The 24,696-nt window shown below is 50.4% G+C and overlaps 2 protein-coding genes and 1 non-coding gene across 5 annotated transcripts in view; all 3 read right to left on the reverse strand.

Moving 5' to 3' along the window:
- GFOD2 (glucose-fructose oxidoreductase domain containing 2) overlaps window positions 1-492 on the reverse strand; it is a 39,042-nt gene extending 38,550 nt beyond the window's left edge. For both annotated transcript variants that reach the window (XM_055306210.1, XM_055306208.1), the window contains exon 1: window positions 338-492. The gene's annotated coding sequence lies outside the window, so the exon portion shown is untranslated. The remainder of the gene's footprint in view (window positions 1-337) is intronic.
- A 2,395-nt stretch (window positions 493-2,887) lies between these two features.
- Window positions 2,888-24,696, reverse strand: part of RANBP10 (RAN binding protein 10) — a 73,565-nt gene continuing 51,756 nt past the window's right edge. For both annotated transcript variants that reach the window (XM_055304824.1, XM_055304825.1), the window contains 11 exons: window positions 20,762-20,929; window positions 15,758-15,780; window positions 13,599-13,783; window positions 11,041-11,153; window positions 9,466-9,574; window positions 9,207-9,355; window positions 8,811-9,015; window positions 7,945-8,066; window positions 7,334-7,479; window positions 6,899-7,010; window positions 2,888-6,449 (listed from right to left, as the gene is read on the reverse strand). In XM_055304824.1, coding sequence (XP_055160799.1) covers window positions 6,319-6,449; window positions 6,899-7,010; window positions 7,334-7,479; window positions 7,945-8,066; window positions 8,811-9,015; window positions 9,207-9,355; window positions 9,466-9,574; window positions 11,041-11,153; window positions 13,599-13,783; window positions 15,758-15,780; window positions 20,762-20,929 — 1,463 coding nt within the window. In that variant the 3' untranslated portion in view covers window positions 2,888-6,318. The remainder of the gene's footprint in view (window positions 6,450-6,898; window positions 7,011-7,333; window positions 7,480-7,944; window positions 8,067-8,810; window positions 9,016-9,206; window positions 9,356-9,465; window positions 9,575-11,040; window positions 11,154-13,598; window positions 13,784-15,757; window positions 15,781-20,761; window positions 20,930-24,696) is intronic.
- Window positions 23,213-23,357, reverse strand: LOC129498003 (U4 spliceosomal RNA). Its single transcript, XR_008662043.1, has one exon. It is a non-coding gene; the product is annotated as a U4 spliceosomal RNA (small nuclear RNA).

Consider the following 24,696-nt stretch of genomic DNA (forward strand, 5'->3'; position numbering starts at 1 on the left):
ACAGGTAGGGTCTGCTCGGCGCAGGACAGGGAAGCCTAGGTTTCCGCGTCCCGTAAAGGGATGGGCTATGGCCGAGGTCCTTCCAGGAGCCAAAATTCTACAATTATACGAGCAAATCTGTAGGTCCTATTTCCGAGGCTGGGAGGGCCGACTCCGGGGCGACCCCCGAACTCGACCATCGCCCTGGCAGTTAGAACGGCCCCCTCCAACCCAGGGTCTGGGCAGCCCCGCCTCCGACCTCGGGCGCCGGGCCGCGGAGGAGGCCCGGTCGACGCCCGCCGGCTGCCGCGCCAAGCCCCCCTCCCAGCTCACCCGCCGCCGCCGGCCCGCCTCTCACCTGGCATGCTGGCATCGCCCGCCCCGCGCTACACTGGAGACCATGGGTCCGGGGGCTCCCAGCCCACCCGCCCGCCAAGAGGTAGGCTGGCGGGGCCGCGCGGGCCGCGGACTCCAACGCGCAGGCACCGGGAACGCGCCGCCTGGTTTCTAAGGAACCGGGAGCTCTGGAAAGGGAGGGGCGGGGCGGCTGGAGGTCTGCGCATGCTCCCTGACGGCGGTGGCCCTGCGCCGGGAGGGGCCGTGATCCGGGGCTGCGCATGCTCGCACTTTGGGGGCGGAGATTAAATAGATGAGCGGGGGCTTTGGTCCTTCATTTCCGGCGGTGGAGGCGACTGGGCAGGCAAGGCGCAGCCTCTGCTGCTTTCGGGTCCTCCCTTGGGGCATCGGTACTGAGGAGGTTCTGGGAGCTGTGGTGGGCCTTGGCCTGGAATTAAGGAGGGGCTAGTTTTGGGACACCTGGGTGGCTCAGTGGTTGGGTGTCTGCCTTTTGCTCAGGGCGTGATCTCGGGGTCCTGGGATCGAGCCCCGCCCGCATCGGGGTCCCCGCAGGGAGCCTGCTTCTCCCTCTGCCTGTGTCTCTGCCTCTCTCTCTGTGTCTGTCATGAATAAATGAATCTAAAAAAAAAAAAAAAAAAAGATTTGGTGTTGGACACAACTCCCTGTTGTTGCAGAATGGTAGTTCTCTTGGAATCACTGACTTCTTAGCCTCCTGACTCCAACAACAATGACTCTCTTTTCTGTTCTCTGCTGCCTGTCTGGGCTTCTCTTCCTCCGCATGTTCTTTGGTTGTTTCAAAGATGTTAAGCGCTCCTACTGTGACCTCAGTCTTCCAGACCTGTTACTGGAGTCTCTGTTCCCCCAAGTAAATACCATTTTGTAGTAAGACCACTCTAGTTTACCATTACTCTGGTAAGCATTCGTGTAAAACAGGCTATGTTGGAAATGTAGGATTAGGGGTTATTTCAGCATGGGGAGCCCCCCCCCCGCTTTTCTGACTTCCGGTGAGAATCTGGGCCCCCACTTAGCTGGTATTATAAGGGTGTCCCAGACATCGTTCCAGATCGACCTATGATGATAGGACATGTCAGTGGAGCTGGGGCAGTTGTTCTTGTGAGAACTGACCAGGGCTACCCTACTGCTTTAGGAGACTGGACTTCCTGCCACTGCTGCCACCTTCTGAGCATGGAAGGCTCCCAGTGATGAGAAATTGTAACTTCGAACCTCCCTCTTCTGATGGGGTTTTAGCCCCTTAATCTTTCCTCCTGGATTCTCAGCAGCCATGCAGAATCGAAGTGTGCTTGTTTGGTGTTTCTTACTGTCTCATGATTCACTCTAGAACAGTTTTTCAATAGTGGCACTTTTGACATTATGAGCCTGATAACTCTTCTTTTATAGGGGGCTATGCACTGTAGGATGTTTATAGCATCCCTGGCCTCTACACAGTAGAGGCCAGTAGCACTCCAACCCAAGCTGTGACTATCAAAAATATCTATAGTCCAGGGGTTGGGGTAACTGGGTGACGGGCACTGAGCGGGGCACTTGATGGGATGAGCACTGGGTGTTACACTGTATGATGGCAAATCGAACTTCAATAAAAAGTAAATTAAAAAAATATCTACAGTCACTGCCAGATGTTCGGGGCGGGGGCAGAATCACTCCCTGTAGAAACCACTAATCTAGAGAAAAATTAATTTACTCTGGCTTTATTTATGGAACCAGGACTTTTGTGCTTAATCTAACATTCCATTCTTCCCTCATTTTCCCTAAGAGAGTTCTGTCAAGTAACAGTCCTGTAAAATAACCGAGTGAAGGACATATGTACTATATCTATGTCAAGCTTGCCCTATATGTGCTTTAATCCTCTGCCTCCCTGGGGTGGGATTAATCACGTTAATGTGGGGAAACTGAAGCTTAGGTTCATTTTCTAGTTACCCAGTTAGTAAACAGCTGATCTAAGATTTTGAGCATGAGTACTTTCTCCTCAGACTGACAGGAAGCTAACCTCTAACCTCAGTAATAACCCTCAGAAGCGCTCTGTCCAGTGTTTGGGATGAGTGTATTTGGACTCTTTTATTTTAAAAGTCTTATTTTATATTAAAATCTTATTTTGAGGGGTGCCTGAGTGGCTCAGTTGGTGCCTCCAGTCATGATCCCAAGGTCCTGGGATAAAGCCCCTCATCCTTTGCTCAGTGGAAGTCTCATTCTCCCCCTTTGCCCCATTTTTCTCTCTCTGATAAATAAATAAAAATATTTAAAAATCTTATTTTGAGGACAGGAGGACCTGTGGTCCCTTTTTAAAGGTGAATTTGCTATTTTTCTTTGTCTCAGATGAAAGCTGTTTGGGGTGGGGAGTGGAGAGAACTGAAGCCTAACTGCCTATCCTCTTGGGGTCTCACAAATACCTGAAGTCTTGAGGGTCCCTGAGGGCTATCAGGGCCTGGAAGCTTGAGAGGTGGGCCGAGAAAAGGCCAAACCCTCAGGACAGAGTGAGCCACACAGGAGGTGCCAACCCCAGTAAGACTCAAAACAGAGACCAGACCATCGTGACTACTCATGGATGTGTATTTTAATAAAAATAATTCTGTCAAAATACAACAGGAGTTTTTTTCATCTCTCAAGTACAATTTAATAGGATGTTTTGTGTTAGAATTCTCTCTAAACCCTCCCACGCCCACAAGTTTCATGCTAATGCCAAATATCAACTTGCGAGGACAAAGGCAGAACCAGTGTGCACAATGTGGAGGACATCTGTTTCAGCTGTAGTTACTAATGGAGGAAAACCCTATGCAAAGAGGCGGCACCTGAGGCATTCAGAGTCCATGAACAGGCCACAGGTCTGGTGCACGGGACTGGCGGTCAAGTAGGGCTCTGCTGCCTGGCTGCCACACGGCGTGCATACCTGAGTTGTGAGCAACCAAAGAAACTTTCAGCTCTGACAGTTCTCTGCCTCATCTTCTTTGTGCTTGCTTAAGGGGTAGGAAGGCGCTGGGTGGCTGGGCAGTCCCCACTTCTCCATCTCTTGGTGTCCCTGTCCTGGTGGCCTACCCCCAGCCACAGATTTGTGTGGGTGAGGATCAGAGGTTCTGGCTGTCTTTGCGTGGTCTGCCAGTGTCCGCTCTGGAAGGAGTGACCATTTGGTGGCACAAGGGGGAAAGATAAATAGGGAAGGCTGCTCCCCCAGGGCTGGACAACCCAACGGAGCCAGGTCTTCTTCCTGACCCCACAGGTCAAGTCCAGCCCTTCACTGGGGTTCCTCCCAGGTGCCTTCCCCACTGTTGGCTCCCGGAAGCAGGCTGGTAGGACTGCGTGTGCATAAGGGGCTCCTCTGGCTGGCAGGCAGCCCTGGACTATCCGTGAGATAGTGGACTCAAGCAGCTTAGTTTTGGTTCTCTCCACGGCTTGTGGGGCAAAGGCTTATGTCCCAAAGGCAAGCTGTCCAACTGGGACAGAGAGCCCCTCTGGAGAGGAACAGAGTAAACAACTTGGACTCAGCTGAAACAGTGAGATAAGGCACAGAAAATGGGGAGGTGGCCATGGGTACTGAGCACGAGTCAGGAGGACACCCAAACCCAAGCACACACAGCTGCCCTGGGCCCTCTTGGGCCCTCTCTCAGCCGCTCCACAACTTAAGCCCATGCACCCATCCCCATCCCTGACACACCCCTGAAGGTACCAGCTGCTCAGACACTGCTGGGGCCTTCCCCAGCCTAAGCCCTCACCCGCCATTTAGCTTCAGGACTAAACAGTGTTGCACAAGCCAGAAGGATGAGGTTAGTCCCAGCTCTGCCACATAATTTGCTGTGTGACTTTGGTTAAGTCATTTAATCTCCTGGGCCTGTCTCATTATTTGTAAAAGGAGAGGACTGGTGGAGTAGATGTTTTCTGAACCCCATTCTAGCTGCAAAAGCCTCTAGTTTTAATTCCCCATCCTGCTCAGCTCTGACCATTTTAACAGCTTGATGTTTCTGGGTTTGGGAGCCAGACATCCCCAGCCTTGCACAGGATGAGGTTCTTTACAGACAACACCTCCTCAACAGGCCACGGTCTGTGGGGTGCCAGCTGAGGCCCTGGTGGGGACCAAGAAAAGTAGCAGCCTGTAGGATCAGGTCCCAAGGCAGAACCCTGGGAGAGCAGAGGGCCAGGGCCCTAACCCTATCACCAGGAGTTGGTCCAACTCAATCACTTTTCCTGTCCAGTTGTGGGCATGTCAGGCAATGAGTATCTCAAGCCATATCACCATCCCTGTGTCCGCTGCCAGAGAACAGGAATCTACTCAGCCCTTGCTGAGGCAGGGACTGGAAGTTCAATTTCTGGCCTTCCCCCTTTGCAAGGGCTGCCTGTGTGCTCTCTCTCACCGTGAGGCAGATAGGGAAATCCCAGCCCCTCCTGGTGCTCCTCTGGGTAGGTCTCCTCCCTTCTTCCTCCTGGGTAGTCAGTCCTCTCAATGGATGGCCTGCCCAAGTCCTAGCAGCCATCTCAGCCCTTCCTTTCCTGATTCCCTGATGGCAGTACCAGGACTGTTTTTGCCTCACCAGCTGTGAGGATCCATCTGAAACAGCTGGGGGGACATTTGTAGAGCCCATGAGGTCCCTTCCTCTGGCCAGCAAATACTCCTAATAGTCTGAGAGTGGTTGGGGCCAAGCTGCAGGGAGCTGCCTGGCACAGCTGCAGCAAAGCCTGGCCTAGTAGGTCAAGAGTTCCATCCACTCCAGCAACTGGTGGCCAAGAGTCTGCCTCCACAAAGTCCTAGCTTCTCAACAGAAAGCACTGATTCCATCATAGCTGTGCAGAGACGGTGAAGATCCAGGCAGAAAGAAGGCAGCCCCTGTACTCAAGGGCCTCTGTCCTGGAATGGAGACATCCTCCCCGCAGCCTGACACACAGCAGCTCTTGGGTCAAAGGCAGGTAGTTTCCAGGCAATCAATTTAGAGTAAATGAATTATTTGGCCATCTTAACAAGGGAAAATAGGATGTTGAAAGGGGGAGAAAGGGAGGGGCAAGGCAGGCAGTGAGAGGCAGGGAAGAATGGTAGATAGCGTGCTGGCCAAGGACCCTCTACTCTCTTGCTTCGCCCTGTAACCCTAGGCCAACTCATCCCTTCTCTGAAGCCTCAGCCCTGTAGTTCTCTGCTCACCCCAGCTCTCAGGAGCCTAGGGACCCATACCTCTCAGATGCTGCAAACCAACTTAGCCTGACCTGTCCACTAAGTGGCCCCCAATGCCTATTGGGCTTCCCTAGGCTGCAGCTGGGCCTATGACTCAATACAGGGGAAGCCTGAAATAAACTTATCACTTGGCTGAGGTGACAGAGATGATTCTTTTCTATGAGTTGGACTCAAATAAAAACATGGTGTCTGGACAGCCTCACCCAAGAGGTGCTGGACCACTAACACTACGATAAATACTGTGTCTTTTTTTAATATATATATTTATATATATATATAATCTCATTTTTTTACTTATGAAAATAATAAGCTATCACCAACTTGGATAGGCTTCATCACTAAATTAGCAGAAACCAGCTCAGCACAAGCTCTCCAGAGATAAATACTGGTGGCTCAGTCAGGAGGAAAAAAAAAGATTAAAAAAACCCAACCCCTCCTCAAAAACAAGACCCCCCTTTCAAAGTAGAAGGCGCTACATGAGAGTAACCAGCCAATACTGTGTCAGAGGCCGCTGCACGTGAAGGGGAGAGAGAAACTGAGGGTGGGGGTGGGGGGGAAGAAGGAAAAGGAAGAAGGAAGGAAGGAGGGAGGGAGGGAGGGCAGGCAGGCAGGAAATAAAGAAGGAAGGAAAGAAGGAAGGAAGGGAGGGAGGGAGGAAAGGATGAAAGGACAGGAAAGGGAGTGGGGGAGGCCAGGCAGGAGGAATGGACTCTGCCCATGGCTTCCAGGTCCCTGCGCCAAATGCCTATGGAGGGCAGGGCTGCTCCAGCCCTGGGGCTGAGGGAGGGCCAGGTGGGGCCAGCCGGCATGGTCTGCTAGTGCAAGTAGTCGTCGACTCTGGCAAAGGAACAAGATCCCAGGCCTGCTCGGGCCATGAGCCGTAGACATTCAGATGCCTGACCCAGGGCGAGCATCAGAGGGGGCTGCTTTGGCAGGTTCTGAGATTCTGTGGAGGAGAGACAAGGCCTGGTCACTGCTTTGCCCAGGAGTTGGGCTCAGGGCAAAGTTCCCTTGGGAGCAGAAAGTAGGGGCAGTGGACAGAATCTCTTAAAACACAGTGTTCATGTGTCTCTGTGTATGTCCCAGCCACCAGCTCATGGCCCCGTAGCCATGCCAGGAACCTGAGGACCTAAGCTCTCTTCAGAGCCATGGGCTGGCCAGGCCCACAGTCATAAGCCCGGGTCTATCATGATGTAGTCAGCCAAGTCAGTTGGGCAGGAGGAGGTCAGGATTTAGGTTCAGCCATGGAAACCCAAGTCCTCTGGGCTACCAGAGATTGCCAGGGCAGAGCTCACTGACCTGATTTGAACAAACATCAGCAATTCCTGGGGAGAGAGTGGAGGGGCCACCTAGGGCACTCATGGACCAGCTTCTGTTTTTGTTAGATCCACTTACCTAAAATGGCGCTGTTAAGGGCAGCACACACAGGCTCCCTCTGGATGGGATCAAGCTGCTGGCCAACTGGGCAGCTCCAGGGGTCTGAGTATGCCAGCAGGCTAAAGGCATCCTAAGGGACAGGGCATTCTTGAGAGGACTGTGGTACATACCACACACATAAACACCTCCATGGCTCCGGAGGGCATACAGGGCCCATACAGGCCCCACTGAGGGCACCACAAACCCTGAGCATAGGGTCAGAAAGGACTGTGCCCTCCCCAGGACCTAGAGAGGGTTGTGTCTATACTGCATGTCCTGTTTCCCATTGTGGACTTGACTAGAGCCCACTCTGTCCTGTTGCTGCTGCCCCCAAGGCCCTCCCAGGGTTGACCTGCCCCCACCCCCATACCAAATGGGGGTCTGCTTTGTGTGAGCACCTGGCTTGTTCTATACCTGCAGCATCTCCGTGTGGGCCAAATTCTTGCCGTACTCCCGGCCCAGCTGCTCACTCAGTGCCTGCAACTCGCGACCGAACAGGATAATCCTTTCTGTGGCAGCCTGATTGCCCCCACAGAGTTGTCGCCGAGGATGCCCATCATCTGCACCCAGAGCCCAGCAGAGAACAAATCATGAGGGGTAAGGAGAGGAGAGGAGACTGGTGTGGGGACCCCAAAAAGGAGATGGCAATAAGGATCTTGGTGGCACTGCCAGAGGCAAGTTAGGTGGACCATCCATAGCTGAGGTGCTTTCTGTCCACCTAGCATGTGACTGGGAGTCTGGACTCAGCTTCTCTCCTTCCCACTCTGTACAGTGCTCATAAGAATGCCCACTCTCACCAACTCCCTCTAGCCTCAGACGCAGGGGCCCTGCTCTCAGCAGCAGGCCAGGGACCTTCCCGCTTCAAACACCTGTTCCTGACTGACTAAGGCAGCAGTGGACCAGGTCCGTTTAAAGCTTCTCAGGCTGACAAAGCCTGTCCATGCCAATCCCCTCCCAGGGGGCAAAAGGCATCTGGACTAAGCTATTACCACCCATGTAACACCATGCTGGGCCATGGTTCTTACCCATGCTGGACTCATCTGTCTGTAGGTCCTCATGTTTGTAGGCGCCATTGACAATGCGTGTAGAGACACTCTCCAGCACACCATTGGGGTAATGCTCTGCTTCCATCTCCATCTCACTATCACTGTGGAGAAAGGTTGAGGTGGGAGTTGGCCACAGGCATGTGGTTAGGCGCAGCCTAGCTAGGCCTCCATTCAGGCTTTAGCCATAGGTTGCTGTAGGGAAAATCAAGGGAGCCTAGGAGCATGAAAGGCTTCTTAGGCTCCAACACTTGGTGCCTACTCTGGTATCAGCTATCCCCAGAAGCCTGTCACCTGATTTTCACTCTTGTCTCAATGCTGCCTCTGTGGCTTTCCTTTCCCTGGCCTTTGTCTGAGTTGGCACACCCCTTCTACCCATTCCTCCCCCATCCCCAGTGACCAGGGACCCCTGAGAAGTATCTCTAGGCACCAAACTCAGGTCAAGCACTGAGATATGCCTGGGAGCTGCTGAAAGCCACCTGTAGTCTACAGCCTAAAACTTTACTCTGCTGCCCCATCCGTCTGACCTCAAGCCATACCCAGTAAAAGCTTCTTCAGTGTAGATCCTAGGGGTTCTGCTACGCCTGGTCTCCTGCGAGGAGACATCCTCACCCTGGTGTTATCTCAGTCTGGCAGTATCTCTTGAGAAAGTCAGGGCTGAGGAAAGTGGTAGCTAGACCACAGGGAGCGCCAGAAGCTGGAGTCAGTGCCTGGCCTGGCAAGTCAGTAGCAGCTACTCCAGGCACAGACCAGGGATGGAGGTGGGGGATTTAGAGCAGGGGGTGTGGCACTCAAAACAGGCTACAGTGAGCCCAGATGGCACAGAGGAAGCAGAGCAGGACAGGCACCTGGTCTCCTGGTTACTGGTGCTGCTGCGGGGCTGGGACTTGGTGGAATCTGTTGAGTTGGACTCGGAGTAATTGACAGATGATGGGGATGAGGAGGATGAGGAAGACGAGGAAGAGGAAGAGGAGCTGGGTGCAGGGTATTTACTGTGGTTCTGTTTGCTCTTCGAGGATGCGATGCCATTGCTGCAGCTGGGACTGTCTGCTCCTGGAAACCAGGGGACAGTCAGAAGAGGTGGGGCAGTTTGCCATAATGGGGCCCCAGGAATAACCACAGTGGTTCCATTTCCCTTCCCCCACATCCAACATTGGGCCCTGAGCCAAGCCCAGGGAAGGGCGTGTAGGTGGCCTTCTTTCTCCACACCAGTGCTTCCCCGAGCCCTCTGGAGAGTGGCTGACCTGTGTTGTGCATGTGGGAACTACTAGGGCCGTGTCGGGGGCTGAGGCTGGGGGAGCCAGGGTAGCTGTCCTGGGACTTGGGACTTCGGGAGCTCAAGCTGCGGACCTCACTGTCAGTCCCATTCACCATCTCCACAAATTGTCGGCACCTGCAGAGGGAGCAGAGCGGCAATGCTCTGGGCTTGGTCTGGGCCATATGTTCCCACCACCAGCTGAGAGGGGCTGGGCTAGGAGGGAACTGGTGGTGCTCAAAACTTACTTGAGCATGAAGAGCAGGTTAGGGTTATGTTCCAGCAGTCCTGGATAGAAGTGCTGTGTGGTCTCAATGGCCTCACCCACACGGCCCTCCAGCACCAGCTTCTGGATCTCTGCAGAGAGCAAGAGTATGGCAGTGAGTGAAGGGCTGCAGACCTTCTTCACAGCCATATGCCTGCACACTACCAGCCCCAAGCATGGTCTAGCCAACAGTCAGGTGGGCTGGCTCAGAATGGCATGCCTGGTTGAGATGCTCACAGAAGAGGTTGAAGAAAGAACCTGGCCTCCCAGCCCCACAACAGACCCTGGTTTCTGCCAAGTGTCAGGGAGTCCTCAAAGAATGACAGAGGGAAAAAGAGGCAGGACTCAATGCAGAGGCAGGAGAGCAAATGTGGAGGCCTGCTCCTATGGAGGTCAGACAGCCAGGGCCCCGGGCATGGGGAGGGGCTCTGGCTCTGGGGGCATGATCTGGAGCTGGGCACCCAGGCTGCTTGGTATCCCTAGGTGCTCCTCTTCAGACAGACTTCTCTCCTTTCAGGCCTCACAATGGGGTGGCAATGGGAGCACAATGGTTTCTAGGCCAGGCCCCAAGTCTTGGCAATCTTCAGAGGCTGCAGCATGCTCCCTGCTGGGAGAGGAGGTCACCCTCCTCACACTGGCATCTCTGATGTTGACACCTCTCAGGCCATCAGCATCTTGCTCTTGCTCTGGGGCCTGGTGTATCTTGCTGGGAGCGACTTCTGGGTCTGAGGTTCTCATTTGTAGATCCCAAGTCTGGGATCCCTTTCCATCTGGCTGGCTGGGCGGAGCTTCTCTGGGAGACACGGACACATGCACATACACAGAGACAACAGGTTCAGAGACACAAGCAGGCACACACAGACACACACATCCACACACACCTGCTCTCCTTCACTCTCCTCTTCTCTTCCTATCTCCTCTCTGGGCTCTGTTTCCTCTTTCCCAGCACCCTCTTTCCACAAAAGAGCCCCAAACACATTACAGGCCAGTATAGTTTCCTTTGGCTCCTTGCTTTGGTGGTCTGTAAAACGCAGGACCAGAGGTGGAAGCAGAGAGAGGTGCTACCCCAGCAGCCACTGAGAACCACCTTCACCCTGTCTGACTATGTCAATCCTTTCTCTGGCCAGGAACAGACAGAACGACTAAAGCTGAGTAAAGGGGAAAGGCAGGACATTGGTTTGCTAAGATGCAAACACATTCTTCCAGAAGACTAGGAGCAGGAGGCTGTTAGAATCCAGGATTTGGGGGAAGGAAAACAGGCACGGAGGAGTGGGAGTCAGCCATGCCGGGCCCCAGCCTAGGCCGGGCCATCAGAGTGTGCAGCAGGGAGGCCGCACTGAGGCACTCATTCCCATGCTGCCAGGCTGTCTGCCTGGGCAGCGCTGTCTTGAAGGAGGGGCAGAAGCAGAGCCTGGGGCTGTACTGGCGCTGTGGACTGGTGGTCAGGGCCAGAGTTGAATGGACTCCTGACAGGTTACCCGAGGCTGGCACAAGCCAGAGAGCAGAGTTAGGGACAGGTGAGGGAAGGAGGGAGAGGGGAGAAGAGAATCAACCTTACTTTGTCTGTTCTTTATGGATGCTTGTTCTTCCTGAATCGGGGTTTCAGTCATTCGGGCAAAAGCCGTGGCTGTGGCACAATACCCATGATGCACCAGGTAAGATGAGACCATGCTAGAAGAAAGGAAATGCTCAAGGTGACACTCTAGAACTGCATTTCTCACTGATCACCTGATAGGACCAGCTACCTCCCTGTTTGGGCTTCCTGAAACACATCTTGGAGGTGCAACCTCCATAGAACGAGAATAAAGAGGCTGCAACAAAATAAAAACATCCCCCGGTGCTCATGCAAGTTAGGCTGAGGAGGGGCTAGGCCCCACAGCTGTTCTCATAGCTTGGAGGAGGGGCTGCAGTTTCTCTGGAATATGCTGCCAACAAGTGGGCAAGTACGGTAACAAAAACAGTCGCAGAGGCACATACCGTCTCCTTACAGCGGCGGCTGCCTCCTGTGAACTGTGGCCAAGCCCAGAGATGGCCAAGAGTCTCTCTGAGGCTTCCTGGAGTGGCAGCCAGCCAAGCAGTTTAGGAGCTGCCCAGACAGAAGTGATGTGTGCCATGTGAGTGCCTTCTAAAGATAGAGGGGCTCCTCTGCAGACCATCCCACATGCCCAGCATTAAGCATTCCAGCTCAGCAGGTGAACCCAGCCTTTAGGAGTGCTGGCTCTAGAGGGTAATGGGGAGCTAACCCGTGACCCAAGCTACTCTACCATACACCACAAGTCAGGGGCCCAAGAAGCCAAGATACAGGCAACAACAGGGCCAATAGGAGCACAATCTTCGGGGAATGACCTGGACAAGTGCAACACTCAGTAGCCATTTGATCCCACTCGCAGCTGGCTGAGCGGTGGCACACGTGTGTATATGTGCATACACACCCATGTAGAGCGGAAGGGGGAGCCCTCACATCTGATGTGCACAGAAGTGAATCCCTTGGTATAAACATGTGTCCAGTGTCATTACTGTAATTGCCAAACACAAATGTGAAAGGCACAGAAGTTCAGCTGTGTCCCCTCAGGTTTTAAGGAGTAAATGAGATGATACGTAGGGAGTGCCTAGCATAGAGTAAAAAGTCAATGAAATAAACCTCTGACTATGAAATTATGTACTTATCTTACACTCCAGATAATTATAATAACTATGTTATTATAAACACAAGGGCAAACATTTTTGACAAAACATGGTTCAGATGAGTCCACATGCACATTAGGTGCCACTAATATGTACAGTACAGTGACTCAGTAATTCTACTTCTTGAAAGGACACCAAGAAAATAATCTTAAGTGTGAAAAGCTCTTTACTTAAAAAGGGTTGCCTATACAAGCAAAAGAGAGGAAATAACCTCAACCTCCCACCAAGGGAAGCTGGCCAAGGAGCTTGTGGTAAATTCATCTCCAAGATAATCCAGCCATTAACAATGTTCATAAAATGAAGTTGCATGAAATCACAGGATACAAGTTATTTGTCAGTCTTGGCAAATACTACATATGAACACACACCAGCACACATATAAACACATATAAGCACACTGTAAGCTGAGAGTATCATTCCCTCCTCAACACAGCTGCGGCAGCTCCACCTCTCCCATTGCCTGTCCCAGCAAGCCTGCTTAGGGACTGGCACCGTACTGACTACTGACTTCCCTCCAAGGAAGAGCTTCTCAGTAGCTCTGAGAGCTGAAAACAAAACAGTGCTGCTCTTCCTGAGAAGGGTCTGGCCACCTAACCTCTGCCTCAGCCCTCCCCCATGGCCTGCCTCTGTATCAATCCTTTAAGAAAGGAAGACTGCATGAAGAACCCAGTGTGCAATCCCACCCCACCCCACCCCACCCAAGAGACTGCTACCTGTGTGCCTTTGCAGAGCAATAATCAGGGCTAGTGGAAGCCCAGCCATTCTCTGTCCACCCTTGGAAGCCAAGCTAACAAGCTCACCCACCTCCTAGCTCAGTGGGTACTGGTTATTGCCTCACTCAGGCCTGCAGCTGGCATGTAGAAGAGAGACCCAAACCTTGCCTCCCTTCAGATTCTTATCAAGACTGGCTTCCCGGACAGTTTGGAAACTAATCATCCAAGAGCCAGACAGGCTGGCCTCATGAAGATTCTCTTCTGGCCACTGCTGCCATGAATGCGTGGGACTTAGACGGATGATGACCCTGAGAGATGACCTCAGGCCAGAGTCACAGCATGAAGGATATTCCCTATTGTGTAAAAAAGAGTTCAAAGATGAAGAGACCATGGGGCATCCTAGTACATCCTCTGCAAAATGATCTGGGAAGGAAAACAGCTCTGCTGGTGATACTACATTACATGCAGAGCCTTCCAATCTAGTTGAGGGAGGCAAAGGCTTAATTAGGAATAGAACTAGAGAACTGAGCAGAAGCTGTCTGTTCAGTAAGAGGAAAGCAGGAGAGCAGCAGGCAGAGTCACCTTGGGAGTGCTTTCCAGAGGGAACGGCTACCCACTGGAGTTCATAAGGGCAGCCTGAAGAGGTACAGGGGCCTATAGCAGAGTGAGGCCCCTGGGATGGGCCAGCGCTGGGTAAGGGCGGGAGTGGGGCACTCACTTCTGCAGCACCGCCTGCCACTCGCCAAGCCGGGCACTGATGGGGAAGCAGTGCACAGTGCCTTGGACCTTGGCACGCCACTCCCGCATGTAGTCCTCAATGTCAAACAGGAAGGGCTGCTGCCCAAAGTTGGCGTCCACAATCTCCCCAGGTGTCTGCAGGCCTACGGTGGGGTAGAGGTTGGCCTGAGGAGGAGAATGAAATGTCAGTTGGGCCCTGAGGGCGATGGGGCAGCAGGGCATCGCCTTACCTCTGGTGCAGAGAGGAAAGGCGCTGTCTCCTGCAGGCCACTACTCCAGCTTTTGAAAGACTTGCAAGGCTGAAGGAGGTGGGACTAAGCCACATACTGCCCACCTCCCTACCAGAGACATCATTCCCCAGAGCTTAAAGACAGAAAGCAAAAGAAAAGCAAGCCAAGCTCAAAGTGGAGTCTCCTGCCCTGCAACAGAGGCTATGGTGTCCCCAAAGCCCAAGGTTCCCGTTTGGGGCTCAGCCAGGGCACACAAAGGTAGGCCAGGCTCCACGACCCTGCAGGCGTGCCCATGAAGATCTGCTACACAGGTGGCTAATGGCTCCTTTCAGAATGATCTACAATCAAGGATCCCTTTGCCACCAAAAAAGGACTATATGACAGGGCAGGAAGGGATAGGGGTGACAGGAAAGGAAAGTGGGGAGAAGGAGAACATGACAAAAGGGGTAGGTGGTTTGGAACCCCCAGATGCTGGCAAAGGGTAAAGAGAAGCCACTGCCCTTACTGTCAGAGGCACACTAAAAGGTGGATCTTCTGGCTAGTGAGGTTTGGGCATGTCCCTCCATGGGCGGTGGGGCTCCCTGGTTTCCACGCATTGCCTGCCATGGCCAACTTAACCAGATCATTCCCTCTCTCAATGCTTCCTGTGGCTCTGCACTGCTACTGAGGAGTGTCTCGCCAGCCGCCTCCTCAAGGTCACTGGGCCCCCAGTCCTCTCTTCCACCTTCCAACCTCAGGTCATGTGTCATTTCTGAGTATCACATGCCTTTACTGCACACTGGGTTCAGCCTGCCATAAGCTCTGAATCCTAAGACCTCTTGCTTCCTTCCTTTCCCCTCCCAACCTCTGTGCCACAGGCAAAGCTCATCCCCTCAAGCAAGACTTCCTGGACCGTCACTGCCCTCGGTGATGCTCCCCACCTTGGAGCAGCCATGCACTTCTTAGCACCTGGCAACTGCCCACATTCGTGTCTGCTTATTTTATGTCACATCTCCACAACTAGACGATTCCCTAGCCAGGGTCAGAATTCTCCTGTCTTTCTATTTGCCTAGGACTGCAGCCCTTCTCTGGGGTCAGATCAGAAGGATTCTGATCTACAGGTAAGAATTTGTAATAGGAGCTTGGATGCTGCAGGCTGAGCTCCAGAGGGCCACACAGATGGCAAGGGCATTTCCTAGGGCATCACAGGGGTGCTCAGGATCCCAAGACAACTACCAGAGTCAGCAAACTTTTCCTCTTTCTAGAACCCAGCCAGGGCACAGAGAGCCAGGCCAGGCTCCCAGCAGTTTGGGTGGAGGCCTTGCATGTGACAAGGTTTGTGATGACTCATAATAATGAAGGACTGGGGCACAGAAGATGGGGATGAGCCCTGAACTAAGCCAACAGGAAACCTCACCCTTTTCTAAGAAGAGAAAACCCCACAAAGCTCACCTCTCTGGCTTGAGCATACCCTGTGTGGTAGCAGGGCTAGTCCCTAGGGTAGTGGCCTTCCTTAGGGATCTCTGATGAGTAGTCACTGGGACTGGGCTCCCTAGCAGTTTAGAACAATTCTTTATACACCCCAGTCCACTGGCTGTAGGCCACACAGAATTGGCCCAGACCAGATGAGCCATGGAGTTATTACCCTCATCTCAAACCATACCATCCCCCCCCCCCCCCCAGCTGCCTTTGGAAATGCCACAAATCACTGTCACCTGCTAAGAGTCATGGAGGAAGACCAGGCCTTGCTGCTGGAGAGAGAAGAAGGCCAGGAGGTACCCCTACTGGTACTCTCAAGCTGACAGCACAGCATACATCCCTGTTTGGGGAAAGGGCCAGACTCCACACCCTGCACTTGCAGGTTCCACCATTCTCCATCCCAGTCAGCCCTCAAGAGCCCAAAGGGAAGAGACCCAATAACAGTACTTACCGGGAGGTCTGTGAAGGCTATACCTGCAGAGGGAAAGAAAAGAAATCAGGCCACTTGATCTCTTATACCTCTGTGGGACCACAGAGGATCTATCAAAATGGGTGGGGAGGGGCTGTCTCCTTTGGTAGAGGTCAAGCATGAGCTAGGGCCTGGTAGGTTTAGATCCTGGACTTTCCTTTGCTGGGTGGCCTGGCTGGAAGTAAAGTCAAATACTTGAATACCTGTCCACAGCTCTTCTACTCTCTCAGAGAAAATTTGCTAGGAAGGACTAAAACCAAATAATTTATCCTGAGGCCTCTTCAGGCCTGATCCTTTTTTCAATCCAACATGTATTTATGGATACTCACTGTAAATGCTAAGTCCTTTTCCATCCATCACCTCATCTGATCTGCATACCAGTTTTGGGGAGCATACTTTCTTATTCCCACTTTACAAATGAGGAAAGTAAGCCTCAGAGGTGAAATGATTTGCCAACAGTCATAAAACCAGCAGAAGTGGTAGGCCTGGACTCTTTCCTAGTCTGATGCTTCAACATTATCTCTAAGCTGACAGAGAAGTGGAGACAAGGAGGGTAGCAGATGCCCATCTCCAGCCCATTCCCATCCAGAGTCTCCAGAGGTTTCAGGTTGTCAAATCCTAGGTCAACACTGGCCTGTATGCTCTCTGACCCTTCTGCCAAGAGAAGCGGCTGCTTCCAGGTTCCTCAGACTTGAGTTGGAAGTGAGAGTGGAGGAAAGTAGTACCCAAAATATATGAGTAGGATAGGCATCTCAGAATATCCGCCAGAGCACTCACGTTCTATAGATTGAGAACGGCTCATGGCCAAGTCCTTCCAAGGACTCACAGCCCTATCATTTTTAGAAAATTTCTTGTATCTTCTAGAAGCTCCTGAACTTTTGGACTGAGAAGTTTCCAAGCCACTCCTTAGAGGTTCCAGCTGCTCCCTTAACTCCTACCCAGAAGAGAAACTGAAACCCAGCAAGACAGAACAAATGAGGGTTGACAGTAGGTCTCCCAGTGAAGCTGGGGCCAGAATCCTGTTAGGTAGCCGGCATGTACCACATGCCTGCTCTGTGCTGGGCGCTGGGCTCAGGGTCTGCCAAGGAACCACTTAATCCTCAGAACAATTTTGGAAGGTGTATACTGTCTTGAATACCAGTTTACAGATTAAAAAACCACAGTGCAGAGAAACTGTTCACATTCCTTGCCAGGCTATTTTGCTCTGTAGTGAGGGAAGCTCACAAATCCCAGGATCTGCCTGCATGGAGCCACTCCTCAGCCCCACGTGCAGAGGCAGTCTCAGAGCTGCCAGATTTGAAGCTGGAAGCCCCTCTGCATCCAAGACCTCAATGCCCACCCCGCAGGTCTGCACAGGAGCTGCCCCGGTGGATCTCAGTACGGTAGCAGGCTGCTGCTGCTCTACTCCCAGCTCATGGAGAAGACCCACGGGCCTTGGGAAGAGAAGGTCAGACTCCATCAGCTATCAGTAGCATAACCTTGGAAATTTACCCAATCTCTGCAAGCCCGTCTGAGAAAGGGGGTAGCACTAAACCTGACACTTCAAGAAAGAAAGGAAAAACAGAGCTACTTGATGAAAACTGCTTCAAAAACTGTGAGGTATTGGTACAAGCTGGCTGCACTTGTGCTACAGGGTGAGCCAATTGCCACACTTCTGGGCAGGGGGATAATGTACCCTGGCTTGCCCAGGTCTACCTCACAATGGCACTCAGGAAGGACAAGGCCTTGAGGTGCTTCCAGGAGGATGAGGAAAGAGGCTACTCCACCCCCTATTGCACTGGACAAGGGCAACACTGCTCCCGCCCCACCCCACCCCCAGCCCTGCAGGTCTCTGGGAGCCTCTGCAAAGCCAATGTAGTGATGAGATGTGGGAAAAAGGTCAGGCAAAGAGCCAGGATGCAAACAGAACATTCAAACTTGCAGATAAGAAGTGCTCTGAGCCAAGAGACATAGATCAGGGGTCAATGAGGCCGAAGGTATAACACCTATAATAGCACAGAGTGTATAAAAATGACTCTGCAAGGGCATCTGGGTGGCTCAGTTGGTTAAGCGTCTGCCTTCGGCTCAGGTCGTGATCCTGGGGTCCTGGGATCGAGCCCCGCATCAGGCTCCCTGTTCTGTGGGGAGTCTGCTTCTCCCTCTGCCTCTGTGTCTCTCACAAATAAGTAAATAAAATCTTAAAAAACAAAACAAAACAAAACAAACAAACAAAAAAAAACCCCAAAAAACAGGCAGCCTTGGTGGCTCAGCAGTTTAGCGCCTGCCTTCAGCCCAGGGCATGATCCCGGAGTCCTGGGATTGAGTCCCGCGTCAGGCTCCCTGCATGGAGCCTGCTTCTCTCTCTGCCTGTGTCTCTGCCTCTCTCTCTCTCTCTCTGTGTCTCTATGAATAAATAAATAAAATCTTAAAAAATAAAAATAAAAAAATCTCTGAAAGTGCATGGACCACTCACAGGTGAGACATCATTTTCCTGTCTCCATTCATTTGCTCATCCTTCCTTCCATTAAGTATCTGCTGAGACCTCACAGGAGCCAGGCCCCCAAAGTGCTGCTGGCTCCAGGAGTCATTAATTACACAGACCACTGACACAAGGGCAAGTGCTGTGACAGAGGAACAATGGAACAATGAAAAAGAGTGGGGAGGTCGGGGCAGGGAACATCATTCTGCTTCTATAAAGGGACGAGGGTTAGGGTTCTGAGGGCAGAGAGCTGTGACTGATCTCAGGTGAGATTCTGAAGCACATTATAGATAAGCTGGCTTGTGGAAAGGAAACAAGGCCATTAAAAGATTCATCAAGTGGTCTATCACTCCAAGTTCACTTCCTTTCCATTAAATTTTGTGATCTAGAAAATGCAGGGGGCAGGCCAAATACATTTTTTAGTAAAGTCTCAGTAATATCCTTGCGGACAGGACAGAAAAACACAAGTTTCAAACTAACATTATGAAGTGATTCTCAAATAGCTATACCCTGAAGGACTCAGATCTCAGCCTCTTCCAATATTTTTTTATCAAGACCTTGATGAAAACATATATCAACATGCTTATCAAATTTTAGGTTAATACAGTGCTGACAAGGCTATCCAATATTTGAGAAAAAACAACCAAGATCCTAGAAGATCCTGACAGGCTGGAAAAATAAGCGATATCCACCTAAACAAGTGAGGTCTTGCATGAGGTCTATACAAAACATGGAATACAGGGATAAGAATTTAAAAATACAAGGGTTTGGGCTGACATTAAGGTTGCTGAGAGTTCCCTATGGACCTAGGGACCTGACTGACAAAGAGCTCAGAGGCTAGGCAGAGGGTACAGATGAGGGAGATGAAGGTACAGAGAGGACAGCAGCTTCATCCCATGGCAGGTGTTGTGCTCCAGGCAAAGTGTGGATTGCCTGGAGGAATGTGACAAGGGCAGGTGTCCAGAGCAGAGGGGAAGGACTGAGCCTGGGACAAGAGTAAAGAGTGAGAACCCACAGCAGAGGCCCCTGGGACTCTGACAGCAGAAAAAGAGCCAGGAAACATTTGGAGACAAAAAGCAGAGTGGCAAGTAAGAAGCCATCTAGAGAACTTGCCCTAGCTGCCAGCTCACCAGCTGGATGCCAGCAACTACAGCTAAGCAGCTACAGATTTCAGAGGAGGATTTCTCCAGATGTGCACCTGGATCACCTCTGCAGTGTTTATGCCATGCTCTTCGCTATCCACTGTGGGCTGTGGCATCAGACTGTCCTAATGAGGAATGCTGACTCTTGGCCACTCAGCCTCAACCACCATCAAACCTGATTCCCACTCACGTACCCTAATTTGGCCCAGGCTCATCTCATGGAGAACCCACATAGAAGTCATCACAGTGGGGAATGATAGTCACCTTTTTACTGCCACTCAAGCCAGAGGATGCAGTCCTCCTAGAAGTTACGTTCTAAGGAAAATGTCTAATTCCCTTTTCTGGCAAGGCCTGTGGCCAGTCTAGCTGGTATCTCTGCCCAATCAGAGACCTCTGCAAACTCAAGCAGGTAGGCCCAGCAGTCAGGCATTACCTCAGGGCCACTTTGGCCAAGGGCTCCTCTCACTCAAGGGCCAAATACCAATCAGCCTATAAGAGCAAGGCATCACAATGACCAACATCTCTCCATCTCCCAGGCTCTTATCCTAAATCTTTCCACATGTACAGGGTTGCTCTTCCAAGAGATCCTCCAGGGCCCCCATCACTCCACTAACTGCTGCTCCTCCTGGGTTCCTGATCCTGGTTGATAGCACCACTATCCAGCCACTTTCCCATCCTCCCTTCTTTCTAGTGCACCCCATCTGTCACTAATCCTGCTGGGCCACCCTAGACTTTGTCAGGCTTGCTCCCCATCCCTGCGTCAATCATCATGGCCTTGCCTCAGGCTACCTGCTTCCTCCCCAGGCCCTCACTCCAGTCAGTCGCTTCTTTGCAGTTACATCAAAGGACCTTTTTAAATAGAACTCTGTCCGGGTTTGCTATCTTTTAACCAGCAAAAGGGCCAGAAAAGACCTGGCCCCATCTGACTCCAGCCTGTCTGCTTACCTCCTGTACTAGAATGCACCTATTGCTCCACAGCAACAGCATCTTGCATATTGGAAGGGCCAATCAAAGTCAGAGCCCAGACCATGCACATGCAACTACTACCACTGTCAGGTATGTACGCAGGCCCCTCAAACTTCTCACCAATGCCAAACCCTGCTCCAAGAGGTTTCACACAGCCCAGAAGCATGACCATGACCTTGCTGTTTTTTCAGCATTGACCCCAGGCTTCATAAATGCTGCTAAATGGATGGATTAACAAAGGAAGCACCTCTGCTACCTTTTCTTCACTTTGCAGTGTTCCAATGCCTGGAAATGGCTGGAGTTCCCCAGAGCTCAGCAGAGGATCACTGAAACTGTTTTGGCTTTAAAGCCTGCCTTTGGGCCTCTCACTAATCAAAGTGGTTCCACAGGGCAGACCCTCTAAGGTCTCCAAGCACCCACCAAGGCTGTGGCCATTCTTGGTGTAGAAGCAGGTGCTGTTGATGAGGTTGACACAGCAGCCAATCACGTCTCCTGTGGTGAATGTGGGACCATAGGGCTGGCCAGTCCCGGAGGAGCAGAATGAGTGCCCATCATCGCCGTGGTAACCATAGGAATGTTTATCCCAACCTGTGGGGGAAGAGAACAGCAACAGCTGAGTGGAGGTACTTGAGACAGCAGCAGACTCTGGCCTGGGTCTGAGCCCCTCTCCCCAGCCTGCTACCACCTCAGTGAGTATTCCTGGCCTCTCCGAGGCAGCTGTGGAAGGTCTGGCTATGCCAAAGGAGCAGTGAGTCCAGTAGGTCACCACACCTAAGTAGCTGAAGCAGTCAAGGGGTGCAAGCTGTGGTTAACAAGAACTCAAACCATGAGTGACCTGGAAGGGACTTACCAGAAGGCCATGTGTGTGACAAGGAAGAGGTCAGGGAAAGCGTCATGAAGAAGAGGGGCTTAAACTGACCTTTGAGAGGGTTTTTAACGTGGTTTTTTTTTTTTTTTTTTTTTTAAATTTATCTACGATAGTCACACACAGAGAGAGGCAGAGAGAGAAGCAGGCTCCACGCACCGGGAGCCCGACGTCAGATTTGATCCTGGGTCTCCAGGATCGCGCCCTGGTCCAAAGGCAGGCGCCAAACCACTGCGCCACCCAGGGATCCTCTTAACGTGTTTTTTAATTGAGGTATAATTTACTGGGCAGCCCAGGTGGCTCAGTGGTTTAGTGCCGCCTTCAGCCCAGGGCCTGATCCTGGTGACCTGGGATCGATCCCACGTCGGGCTCCCTGCGTGGAGCCCACTTCTCCCTCTGCCTGTGTCTCTGCCTCTCTCTTTCTCTTTGTGTGTGTCTCTCATGAATAGATAAATAAAATCTTTAAAAAAAAAATAATTTACATGTAATAAGATTCTCCCGTTTTAATTGACAGTTCAACAAGTTATCACCATGTTCAAGATACAGAACATTTCCATTGTTCAAAACGGTTCCCTCATGCCTCCCCATGGTCTGGCCCACTCCACCCATCTCTAGTCCTTGGCAACACTGATCTGATTTGTTCCTAAGGTTTCGCCTTTTCCAGGATGTCATATAAATGAAATTACAGAATACAGAGGGTCTTGTATCTGGCGCCTCTCACTTAGCACAATGCATTTGAGATTCATCCACATTGTTTAGGTACCAATATTTTGTTTCTTTTTATTGCTGAAGTAGTACTCCATTATATGGATATGCCACAGTTTATTCATTCACTAGTTGGTGACATTTGAGTTGTTTCAATTTTTGGCTATTGTGAATAAAGCCAATAAATATTTGCATACACTCCTTTGCATGAACTTATGTTTTCATTTCTCTTGGGTAAATACTTACAGGTGTTATTGCTGACTCATAAGATATGTTTAACTTGATAACAAACTGTCAACTGTTTTCTTTTTTTTTTAATTTTTTATTTATTTATGATAGTCACAGAGAGAGAGAGAGAGAGAGAGAGAGAGAGAGAGAGAGAGAGAGAAAGAGAGAGAGAGAGAGAGAGAGGCAGAGACATAGGCAGAGGGAGAAGCAGGCTCCATGCACCGGGAGCCCGACGTGGGATTCGATCCCGGGTCTCCAGGATCACGCCCCGGGTCAAAGGCAGGCGCTAAACCGCTGCACCACCCAGGGATCCCATGTCCAACTGTTTTCCAAAGTGGCTGTACTCTTTGCATTCTCACAGCAATGTATAAGGTCTACTTTCTCACCAACACTTGGCATTATCAGTTGTTTGGGTTTTTTTCTTTTTCTTTTAGCCATTTTAGTAGGTATGTAGTATCTATAATGTCATTGTGGCTTTAATTCGCATTTCCCCAATGACCAAGGATCTTTGAGCATCTTTTCATATACTGAACCATCAATTTATTAGAAAATCATTAAATTGGGCAGCCCGGTGGCTCAGCGTTTTAGCACTGCCTTTGGCCCAGGGTGTGATCCTGGAGACCTGGGATTGAGTCCCACATCAGCCTCCCTGCATGGAGCCTGCTTCTCCTTCTCCCTGTGTCTCTGCCTCTCTCTCTCTCTCTGTCTCTCATGAATAAATGAATAAAATCTTAAAAAAAAAAAGAAAATCATTAAATTGTCTATTCAAATCTTTAACCAAATTTTTAAAAAGAATTTATGAGAAAGAGAGAGAGAGAGAGAGAGAGAGAGAGAGAGAGAGAGAGAGAGAGAACGCGCACATGCATGAACAGGGGGAGGGGCAGAGGAGAGGGAGAAACAGACTCTTCATTGAGCAGGGAGCCCAATGCAGAGCTCAATCCCAGGACCCTGGGATCACAACCTGAACCAAAGACAGATGCTTAACCAACTGAGCCAGCCAGGTGCTCCTTTAACCAGTTTTTAAAATTGGGTTGTATATCTTATTAAGCTGTAAGGATTCTACATATAGTGTGAACACAAATGCTTTTATGTGTTTTTATAAATATTTTCTCCCAAGTTGTGGTATGTCTTTTCATTTTCTTAACAGTATTTTTCAACTAGCAATAATCACGCCTCAGATAAACCTCATTGGCTATGATACTGCCACTGCGCAAAGCTGTTAATGGTATTTTTCAAAGGCCTGCTGGAATTTTGATTGAAATTGGGTTAAAAAAAAAAAAAGGAATTGGGTTGAATGTATAGAACAATTTGGAGAGGATAGACAGCTTAATAATACTGATTATTCCAATCTCTGAATATGGCATATCTCTTTTATTTAGGCCTTTAATTTCTCTCAACAATGTTTTAACAAGCTTATCTCTAAGTACTTTTCATGCTATTTCTAAGTGTTATTTTAAAAATTTAATTTCCGGGACACCTGGGTGGCTCAGTGGTTGAACATTTGCCTTCGGTGCAGAGCATGATCCTGGGATCCGGGACTGATTACCGCACTAGGCTCCCGGCATGGAGCCTGCTTCTCCCTTTGCCCATGTCTCTGCCTCTCTCTCTCTCTCTCTCTCTCTCTCTCTCTCTCTCTCTGGGTCTCTTATGAATAGATATTTTTTAAAAATTTAATTTCCCATTGTTTCTTGCTATCATATCAAATATAATTGATTTTGTGGCAGGGGACTAGGATCAAGGTTTCTTTTGGAGTGACAAAATGTTCTAAGATTAAGATGATAGTTGCACAACTCTGTGAACATGCTAAAAAACCACTGATTTGGGGATCCCTGGGTGGCTCAGCAGTTTAGCACCTGCCTTTGGCCCAGGGCGCGATCCTGGAGTCCCAGGATCGAGTCCTGCGTCGAGCTCCCAGGATGGAGCCTGCTTCTCCCTCCTCCTCTGTCTCTGCCTTTCTCTCTCTCTCTCTCTCTGTCTCTCTGTCTATCATAAATAAATAAATAAATAAGTAAAAAAAAATAATAAATAAATAAATAAATCTTTTTTTTAAAAAAACCCACTGATTTATATACTTTAGATGAGTGGTTTTTTTTTTATTTTTTTATTTTTTTTTTAAGATGAGTGGTTTTTATGGCATGTAAATCTTATCTCAATAAAGGTATTAAACACATATACATATATATATATATTTGACTTTTTACATATTCACCTGGTATCCTGCAACCTTGTTAAAACTCAACAATTAGTTCTCGTAGCTTTTATGAAGATTCTTAGGGATTTTTCAATACACTATCTGAGAATAAAGACAGTTGTATTCTATCTATTCTGTATATCTTTTATTTATCTCTTTTTCCCGCCTTACTGCACTAAGACCTCCAATACAATGCTGAATTGAAATAGTGAAAACAAAAATGAGACCTCTGAAGCACACCAGTTTTGTACAGGGAAAAGAGTGATAAAGGTCATTCTGGGAAGGTAAAGGCATGAGCACAAGTGGTACCAGAGGGTGTGAGCTGCAGAGGGGCCTGATTGCCTACTTGGCTAAGGAGCAGGAGTA

The sequence above is a fragment of the Nyctereutes procyonoides genome, unplaced genomic scaffold (genome assembly GCF_905146905.1).
Source record: "Nyctereutes procyonoides isolate TBG_1078 unplaced genomic scaffold, NYPRO_anot_genome, whole genome shotgun sequence".
NCBI lineage: Eukaryota > Metazoa > Chordata > Mammalia > Carnivora > Canidae > Nyctereutes > Nyctereutes procyonoides.